This window comes from Telopea speciosissima, chromosome 10, assembly GCF_018873765.1.
Source record: "Telopea speciosissima isolate NSW1024214 ecotype Mountain lineage chromosome 10, Tspe_v1, whole genome shotgun sequence".
Classification (NCBI taxonomy): domain Eukaryota; kingdom Viridiplantae; phylum Streptophyta; class Magnoliopsida; order Proteales; family Proteaceae; genus Telopea; species Telopea speciosissima.
The window spans coordinates 8,616,891-8,626,704 of NC_057925.1; the positions used below are offsets into that span (position 1 = coordinate 8,616,891).

The following is a 9,814-nucleotide window of genomic DNA, read 5'->3' on the forward strand; positions in this document are numbered from 1 at the left end:
GGGTGACTCTCTCGATTCTTGACTACTCGGATCAGCCACCTACCGATGGTCACCACAAGGCCCGACTACCACGCGACTTCACACCAAATCCTATTAAACTTGATGGCTCGAATTACCTTTTATGGTCCAGGTTTGCCTCTTTTGCCATTGCTGGCCGTGGTCTCACCAGCCATATTAATGGCACTAGTGTTCAACCCTCGCCCCAGGCCCCTGCTTTCGGGGACGGTGGCTTGCTAATAATGGTGTTCTCATGTCCTACTTAATTGGTTCAATGACTACGATTTGCAGCATAACTTTCTTCTTCTAGAACACATTTGCGATTTGGGCTGCTTGCAGAGAAACCTACGGGCGGCAGCGGCAATGATGCCCGGTATATGAACTTAGGCGGAAGGTCCTCCATACCACTCAAGGTGAACTTTCGGTTTAAGTACTATGCTACTCTACGCGATGCTGGCAGCAATTAGACCACTTCTCCGACTTCCACCCGTCTACGATTCTTGCTATTGCTTCCTATAAGAAGCATGTGGACAAGATCAGAGTCTATGATTTTTGGGTGGCTTGAATGTGAGTATGATCCCATTCGTGTTCAAGTGTTGGGCCATAAGCCTTTTCCCACACGCTCGAACAATCTTATGCATTGGTTTCATCGAGGAGAACCATAGGGCTGCCATGTTGCACCCGCCTATTGCGATAGATCAGCTCTCAAGGTGCTGCCCCGACCCTTCTCGCACCTAGTGGCACTACTTCTCTTGGTGATTCTACTACATGGACTGTTGTTTGTGAGCACCCGTCACCAAACCCTATCACACCAAAGAGAAGTGGCTTGAAACTTCATGGGAAACCGCTGATTTTGAAGCTAAACGGGCTGCCAAGACAAAGATAAAGACAAAGACCAAGGCCCATCGACTCGAGATCACATTACAATTTCTAGCCCCCTACCGACATTCTATCCTGTGATGATCCACAAAGCCCTCCTACGTATGCTCAGGACTTCTGCTGGCTCGCCGCCTACTACTACATCGCCACGCAATTCCTCGCCTCCTTCTGTGTTCACACTTTGCCCGGTCAGGAGTATTCCATTTGTAGGTCATTGTGCTTCTCGTGGGCTTCCCATCCTTGGATCATGGACCTGGAGCCACGCATCATACGACTCAGGAGGTTCCTCTAGTCTGCTTCACAGATATTCTCCCACTTGCAGGAAAGATAAGGTAAAAGTGGCCATGGGTCCCTTTCTTCAATATACTGGAAAAGGACTCATCAATCGCACTTCCTCTCTTCCCTTGTCTTACATTTTACATATTCCTAATTTTACTACTAACCTTCTTTCCATTAGTAGTATTACTCGTGATCTTAAGCTGAAAGTCATTTTTTCCATCTCGTTGTGTGTTTCGAGGATGCGGACTGCGGGAAGAGCGATTGGATTGGGTAAAGTGCATGGTGGCTTGTACCTTGATGACGGTCGCTTCTCTCCACCGCCATTGCCTTCTCATGCGCATCGAACTCCTTGGTCTCTTACGAACTTTACGAGTGGCACTCTCGGTTAGGTCACCCCTTTAGGAATTTTAGCTCATTTATTTCCTAGTTTGGTCACCCTACATACTAAGGATGACTTTTTTGTGAGGCTTGTGTTACGCCTGACAGGACACGTCAACTTATCCTATTTCAAATAAAAGGAGTTCTTCTTGTTTTAATTTGGTACATTCGATGTTTGGGGCCCTAGTCATGAAGCCCTCTATTCGGTCATATTGGTTTGTCTCTTTTATTGATTGTCATTCTCGAACACTTGGGTATATCTTTTGCATACTAAAAATCAGGTTTTCTCATGTTTTCAGCATTTTCATAAGATGATTCAAACTCGATTCAAACTACTCTCAAAATATTGAGAAGTGATAATGGAACCGAATTCTTGAATCACAATTTCAAAAATATTTGGCTGATCGTGGCATTATTCACCTAACTAGTTGTGTTGATACCCCCGAGAATGGTGTGGCGAGAAAGAAAAAACCGCCATTTGTTGGAAATGGCCGGGCTTTGATGTTTGCGAGGAATGTTCCTTCTCAATATGGGGGATGCGGTTCTCAGCCGCCTATCTCATCAATAGGCTCCCTTCTCGGGTTCTTAATTCCCGTACACCCTCTAATATTTCTTGGGCCATTCCTCCTTTATTGTCCCTCCCAAAGTATTTGGGTGTGTGTGTTATGCTAGGGATACCAGATCTCGAGACCGAGCTTGAGCCTCGTGGGCTCCGTTGTATTTTCTTGGGTTATTCTCAACCCAAAAAGGTTATAAGTGTTACCATCCCCCTTCCGTCGTACCTTGGTGAGTATGGATGTTGTTTTCCATGAGACCCTTTCTTATTATTCTTCACCACCTCTTGAGGGAGAGTTCTAGTGAAGATGTGCCCTTTGAGATTCCTCGCAGAGGTTCCTCCGCTGCTGTCCAGACCTCCTTTGACGGCACCCACGGCGCTGCCCACCCTCCTTTTGCCCGATGCCCAACCTCCTTTGGATGATGTCCAACCTCCTCCGCTGTTCCTCCCTCACCTAATGGGAATCCTTTACAGGGGAGACCATAGAAAATAGTGTTGTTAATGTTCCTATTCGGGGCGACTCGTCGAGAAGAACTATTGGTGAATTTGAAGAGAATTGACAATTCCAACATACTCACCTACACAGGGGCGAACAGAGAGGGCGATTGCAATCCACTTTAGCACCAATACCCATCCAATTGCGGCTCGAGATCCAGATCCTCCATCTCCTGGTAATCCCTCTTCTTCGACCTACCTATTGCTCATGAAAGTACTAGGACTTGTACTTTACATCCCATATCTCGTGTTGTTTCTTATAGTTCTCTTTCTCCATCTTTTCGTGCTTTTGTATATTCTCTTTCTTACATTTGATTCCTAAAACTTGGGGAAGCATCTCAGATGGAAAGTGGAAGGCAGCAATGTTGGAAGAAATGAGAGCACTACATAAAAATAATACATGGGAGCTTGTGACTCTTCCTCCGGAAAGAAACCGATTGGATGTAGATGGGTCTTCGTGGTCAAACAGAAGGCCGATGGTTCGTGGATCGATATAAGGCACGTCTAGTTGCAAAGGGTTCACTCAAACTTATGGAGTTGATGTATCAGAGACCTTGCACCCGATGGCGAAGCTCAACACTATCCGGTGCTATTATCCGTGTTGTAAATCTTGAGTGGGATCTTCAACGATTAGATGTAAAGAATGCCTTCCTCCAGGGGAGCTTGAGGAGGAGGTATATATGGACATTCCACCAGGCTTCTCGATGACAGGACCAAGGGCAAGGTCCGTAGACTAAAGCGTGCACTTTATGGGCTGAAAGCATCACCTAGGGCATGGTTTGGCGATTTCACAAGGCTATGATTTCAGCAGGTTGTAGGCGAGTAATGCTGATCACACTTTGTTTATCGGACGAGTTAGTGACAAGGTAACTCTTCTCATAGTCTATGTGGATGATATTGTGGTCACGGTAATGATGGTGATGCTATCGGGATTTGAAGCTCCTCCTTGGCCGTGAGTTTGAGGTCAAAGATCTTGGTCCTCGAAATATTTTCTAGGGATAGAAGTTGCTCGCTCTTCAAATGGCATCTTTCTTTCTCAAAGGAAATATGTCCTTGATCTATTGGTAGAAAGCAGGGCTGCTAGGTGTCATCCTTGGATACTCCTATGGAAGCTACTACAAAACTTAGGGAGAAAGAAGGTGAGCCTGTTGACAAGGGTGTTTATATCGGTTAGTGGGCAAGTTAATCTACCTTTCTCACACACGACCGACATTGCGATTCTTTGTGAGTTTGGTGAGCCGAGTTCATGCATGATCCCTATTCCTCTCATATGGATGCGATCCAGTCGTATTTTGAGGTATTTGAAGTCCGCTCCGGAAAGGGAATCCTTCTATCTCCCACGAGTCACCTTAAGATTGAAGCCTATCGATGCCGATTGGGCTGGTTCTCCGACAGAAATCTATCTCAGATTCTTGTTCCTTTGTTGGTGGGAACCTTGTCACATGGCGTAGCAAGAGCGAATGTTGTGGCCAGGTCGATCTTGAAGCCGAGTTTCGTGCGATGGCCCAAGGAATTTGTGAACACGTGGCTTAGAGGATTATTACAGGATATCGGTGTTGCTGTCCATCTTCCCATGATGCTTTATTGTGACAATAAAGCAGCCATTAGCATTGCTCATAACCCTGTCCAGCATGATCGTACTAAGCACGTGGAGGTTGACCGACATTTCATCAAGGAGAAGCTTGAGGCCGGCCTCATTTGTGTTCCTTTTGTGAAGTCTCTTGATCAACTGGCTGATGTGTTCACTAAGGGACTGAGTAGCAAGCTGTTTCATCCTATCTTAGTCAAGTTGGGCATGCATGATATATATGCTCCAACTTGAGGGGAGTGTTAGATATATGGCCAGAATACCGTGGGGGTATTCTGGACCTCTTTTCTTTGTTATTTTATTAGTTTTGTATTATGTGGTTTAGTCCCACATTGCTACCATACAGATGTTTACTGTTTTATTACTCTTATAAATAAAGAGTGCTTGGGATGAATAGATCATCCAAGCTTTCCCTAATTTTAAATCTGTCCACACTACCACATATATTTCCACTAAAAGCGCTTCCTTTTAAGATATAAATTTTGATAAGACTTAATACCTAGAAGGCATTTATTAATTGTTTAAGGTTTCATAGATTTGATATATGAACATTCATTTCTTTTTCTAAATATAAAAATCATTGAGGTTGGTGAACTTGTTGCTGCACAGGCTTTTTCTGTACTCATTTCAATGGTGAAGTTTCAGAATCGGACCTATATAAGCATATAATCAAAACATTGTTTGAAGTAACAACTACGAAAATGCCAAAAATATTTAGGGCTTGTCTAATATTAAATTCAGTGGCATTTTTACCCTTTTGTACACCTTTGGATGCACTATTGGTCCATGTAGCATGCTCTTTTTGGGTTAAAATTTCACAAATAAGATTGGAGGGGTTCCTTTATAGTGTTGGCTCACCTGATCCAATCTTTGACAAGTGATTGTTAAAGCAAAATAATTCAACAAAACACTGTGAACATTAGCAAGTTCTGGTTGTGATAATTTCTCGTACTTATTTAAAGTTGTTTGTTTTAGGGGACAGATAAAGTTGAAGGGCAGTGTGTTGACTTTGGAGGTAGTTCAAGAAGTCAACGCTGTTTGACGAGTGAAGGATTTACTAAAATGACAAAACTCAGGTTACTCCAAGTTGATTATGCACACTTTGCTCCAGACTTCGTGACTTCTTTTTCGGAATTGATATGGTTTCGATGGAGAGGATGCCCTCTGGAATTTACACTAACGAAATTTCATCCACTGAACCTCGTTGTTCTTGATTTGTCATATAGTCTTGTTACAATTAATTGGAGGGGTTGGAACTGCATCAAGGTCTCAAAGAAATTTCTTTCCTTTTTGTTTGATGTAATCAATCATGAACTTCTTAAACAAATTCTCTCTAATAATCTCTCTTTTTGCATGCAGGTGGCAAAAAATCTGAAAGTTTTGAATCTGGCAGGGTGTCAATACCTAATGCGAACTCCTGAACTAGCAAATTGTCGCTTGGAGGTCTTGATTCTTGAAAACTGTAGAAGTTTGGTTGAGATTGATGAGTCCATCAGTTATTTTGAGAAGCTAGTGATATTGAATATGAGGGGATGCACGAAACTAAGGGAACTCCCATATGGCATCTGGGGGTTGACTTCTCTTAAAAATCTCAACTTACACCAATGTGAAGGTTTGGACAATTTACCTGATACCATAGGTTTTCTCAAAAACCTAGAGACTTTTGATGCCAGTTTTTGTTATCTCAAGGATGGTGGAATTCCGGATGCTTTAGGGTGGTTATCCTCTTTGGAAATCTTGAAACTAGGTGGAAACAATCTTCATAGCCTACCAGCGACAGTTTCTGGTCTTTCCTCACTCCGAACACTTGATTTAAGGTTCTGCTACAGTCTGAAATTGCTCCCAGACCTTCCTTCTGGTTTGAAATATCTTAGTGTTCTGAGATGCAAAACTTTGAAATCATTGCCAAGGATTTCAAACCTGACAAATTTAGAGGTGCTGTGCCTTGATGATTGTGAAAATCTGGTGGCGGTGCCAGCTTTGTTAGGGTTGAGAAATTTAAAGAAATTAAATCTTGATAATTGTCAGAGCTTAGTAGAGATTGAAGGCCTCGAAGGGTTGGACTCTCTACAGCTGTTTATGATGAAGAACTATGGATCATTAAGAAAAATTGGAAAAATATCCAGCTTGAGAAAACTGAAGCAATTAAGACTGATGGACTGCTCAATGTTATCCGAGATTAAGGGCCTTAAGGGACTGGATTCCCTGGAGCTGTTGGCAATAAAGAGGTGCATACTACTAAGAAAAATACCAAAACTCTCTGACTTGAATAAACTAAGGGTATTAGAAATTGAAGGCTGCGAGAAGTTAATCGAGATTGAGGGCCTCGTGGGATTGGATTCCCTGGAGCTGTTGGTGATGAAAAATTGTGAATCATTAAGGAAAATCGGAAAAATATCCGGCTTGAGAAAACTGAAGGAATTAAGACTCACGGACTACTCAATGTTATCCGAGATTGAGGGCTTGGAGGGACTGGACTCTCTGGAGCTGTTGACAATAAAGGGGTGCACACTACTAAGAAAAATACCAGAACTGTCTGACTTGAAAAAACTAAGAATATTAGAAATGGAAGGCTGTGAAAAGTTACTTGAGATTGAGGGTCTCGTGGGATTGGATTCCCTGGAGCTGTTGATGATGAAGATCTGTGAATCATTAAGGAAAATCGGAAAAATAATCAGCTTGAGAAAACTGAAGGAATTAAGACTCACAGACTACTCAATGTTATCCGAGATTGAGGGCCTTGAGGGACTGGACTCCCTGGAGCTGTTGACAATAGAGGGGTGCACACTATTAAGAAAAATACCAGAACTATCTGACTTGAAAAAACTAAGGATATTACAAATGGAAGGCTGCGAGAGTTTACTCGAGATTGAGGGCCTCGTGGGATTGGATTCCCTAGAGCTGTTGATGATGAAAAACTGTGGATCATTAAGAAAAATCGGAAAAATATCTGGCTTGAGAAAACTGAAGGAATTAAGACTCATGGGCCACTCAATGTTATCCGAGATTGAGGGCCTTGAGGGACTGGACTCCCTGGAGCTGTTGACAATAGAGGGATGCACACTATTAAGAAAAATACCAGAACTATCTGACTTGAAAAAACTAAGGATATTAGAAATGGAAGGCTACAACAAGTTACTCGAGATTGAGGGTCTAGTGGGATTGGATTCCCTGGAACTGTTGATGATGAAGAACTGTGAATCATTAAGGAAAATCGGGAAAATATCCGGCTTGAGAAAACTGAAAGAATTAAGACTCAAAGACTACTCAATGTTGTCCGAGATTGAGGGCCTTGAGGGACTAGACTCCTTGGAGCTGTTGACAATAAAGGGGTGCACACTATTAAGAAAAATACCGGAACTATCTGACTTGAAAAAACTAAGGGTATTAGAAATGGAGTGCTTGAATATATGGGAGATTAAGGGCCTTGAAGAATTAGATTCCCTGGAGCTGTTGACAATAAAGTCATGCCAATCATTGGTTGCAACACCTAATCTGTCTGCATTGGAAAAACTAAGTATCTTTGAAATCTTGGACTGCAATAAGATACATTGGATTGAGGGCCTAGAGAATTTGAGATCTTTGTCAAAACTGAGCCTGGTTGATTGTCCATTGATCGAAAGCTTACTAGATCTGTCGAACTTGAAAAAGTTGACTGAAATAAAGGTCGGACACTTCTGGAAGATAACCAAAATTCAAGGCTTGAACAATTTAGAATCCTTAGAGATCCTGAATTTTTGTGGGTGCATGATGAAAAGATTACCGGCTCTCTCCAACTTGAGAAACTTGAAGAATCTATCCACTGTCGGGTGCGTCAATCTAAAGGAGATTCAAGGGCTTGATAAATTGGAATCCTTGGAGATGTTGGATGTGAATGATTGCAGGACTATGGAAAGATTACTAGATCTCTCTAACTTGAGAAACTTGAAGCATCTATCCATAGCCCGGTGCTTCAATCTAAAGGAGATTCAAGGCCTCGATGGATTGGAATCCTTGGAGATCTTGTATTTGAATGATTGGATATCTATGGAAAGATTACCGTCTCTCTCCAACTTGAGAAACTTGAAGCTTCTATCCACTGCTGAGTGCTTCAATCTAAAGGAGATTCAAGGCCTCGATGGATTGGAATCCTTAGAGACGTTGTATTTGAATAATTGCATATCTATGGAAAGATTACCTGTTCTCTCCAACTTGAGAAACTTGAAGCATCTATCCACTGCCGGGTGCTTCAATCTAAAAAAGATTCAAGGCCTCGATGGATTGGAATCCTTAGAGATGTTGTATTTGACTAATTGCATATCTATGGAAAGATTACCGGCTCTCTCCAACTTGAGAAACTTGAAGCATCTATCCACTGCCGGGTGCTTCAATTTAAAGGAGATTCAAGGTCTCCGACGATTGGAATCCTTAGAGACGTTGGATTTGAATAATTGCAAATCTATGAAAAGATTACCGGATCTCTCCAACTTGAGAAACTTGAAGCATCTATCCACTGCCGGGTGGGACAATTTAATGGGTATTCAAGGCCTCGATAGATTGGAATCCTTAGAGACGTTGGATATTATTAATTGCAGTTCTGTGGAAATATTACCAGATCTCTCCAACTTGAGAAACTTGAAGCATCTATACACTGCCGGGTGCATCAATCTAATGTGGATTGAAGGCCTGCATAGATTGGAATCCTTAGAGACATTGGATTTGAATAATTGCAGATCTATAGAAAGATTACCAGATCTCTCCAACTTGAGAAACTTGAAGCATCTCTCTACTGCCGGGTGTGTCAATCTAATGTGGATTGAAGGCCTTGATGGAATGGAATCCTTAGAGACGTTGGATTTGAATTACTGGATCTCTCCAACTTGGGAAACTTGAAGCGTCTATCCACTGCTGAGTGCTTCAGTCTAAAGGAGATTCAAGGCCTCGATAGATTGGAATCCTTAGAGAAATTGGATTTGAATAATGGCAGATCTATGGAAAGATTACTGGATCTCTTCAACTTGAGAAACTTGAAGCATCTAAAAACTAACATGTGCGTCAAGCTAACGGAGATTCAAGGCCTAAACAGATTGGAATCCTTATAGTTCTTGGATGTTTTTGGGGGCAAATTGAAGGACAGACCAGTTTGAGAAACTCGAAAGTTTGACTCGGGATTCTCGATCACCCACTCATCTGGGTTGGTAGGATCAGGGTGTGACCTGGGCAAACGATTTGGGGTTCAAGTATCGGCAGGAAGAACAGGAGTCCCGTGGGAATCATTGTCTCCAAGTGGTTTTGAAGTGTTTCCAACCTTAGAGTTAGATGGGGAAGAACTAATCTCAACTCTAGGGAGGAGGGCTCCTGTTAGTCTCTGTCAACCAAAGAAGGTTGAGCTCTTGAGGATGGAAATAAGGACAGGGGAAGACAAGAGCAAAGGGGATCTGGAAACAGAGACTTTTGCGTCAGATGTAGAGCCGAACAGAGGGTGAAAGGGGTGTGATGAGGGAGCTTGAGGTTCCAACCGCAGGTATTAGATTGTGAGGATTCGGCAGGTCTTGGGCCTTCTTCTAAGACAGAGATGTGAATCCCCAGATCTGTCAAACCTGAAAAATTGAGGGGTTAAGTACTAAATATGTTAGCCAAGATTTATGTACTAATATGTTAGC

General features: G+C 42.5%; 3 protein-coding genes across 4 annotated transcripts in view; all 3 read left to right on the forward strand.

The window, feature by feature from the left end:
• The window catches only part of LOC122642383 (disease resistance protein L6-like), a 93,219-nt gene extending 87,950 nt beyond the window's left edge, over window positions 1-5,269 (forward strand). Inside the window, exon 3 of the mRNA XM_043835833.1 lies at window positions 5,155-5,269. Within this exon, the coding sequence (XP_043691768.1) occupies window positions 5,155-5,214 (60 nt within the window). The 3' untranslated portion in view covers window positions 5,215-5,269. The remainder of the gene's footprint in view (window positions 1-5,154) is intronic.
• On the forward strand, window positions 5,235-7,896 carry LOC122643175 (putative adenylate cyclase regulatory protein). Its single transcript, XM_043836826.1, has 4 exons — window positions 5,235-5,438; window positions 5,532-7,166; window positions 7,272-7,772; window positions 7,888-7,896. Exons 1-4 carry the CDS (start codon window positions 5,235-5,237, stop codon window positions 7,894-7,896), a joined length of 2,349 nt encoding a protein of 782 aa, XP_043692761.1.
• Window positions 7,868-9,553, forward strand: LOC122642384 (putative adenylate cyclase regulatory protein). Of its 2 annotated transcripts, none has more exons than XM_043835834.1 (2): window positions 7,868-8,725; window positions 8,862-9,000. In XM_043835834.1, the coding sequence occupies exons 1-2, from the start codon at window positions 7,920-7,922 to the stop codon at window positions 8,872-8,874; spliced, it is 819 nt and encodes a 272-aa protein (XP_043691769.1). In that variant the 5' UTR covers window positions 7,868-7,919; the 3' UTR covers window positions 8,875-9,000. The 2 variants fall into 2 exon arrangements, with proteins under 2 accessions (XP_043691769.1, XP_043691770.1); XM_043835835.1 differs by lacking the exon at window positions 8,862-9,000 and adding an exon at window positions 9,528-9,553 and having other exon boundaries at window positions 7,869-8,654.
• Window positions 9,554-9,814: the final 261 nt, after the last annotated feature.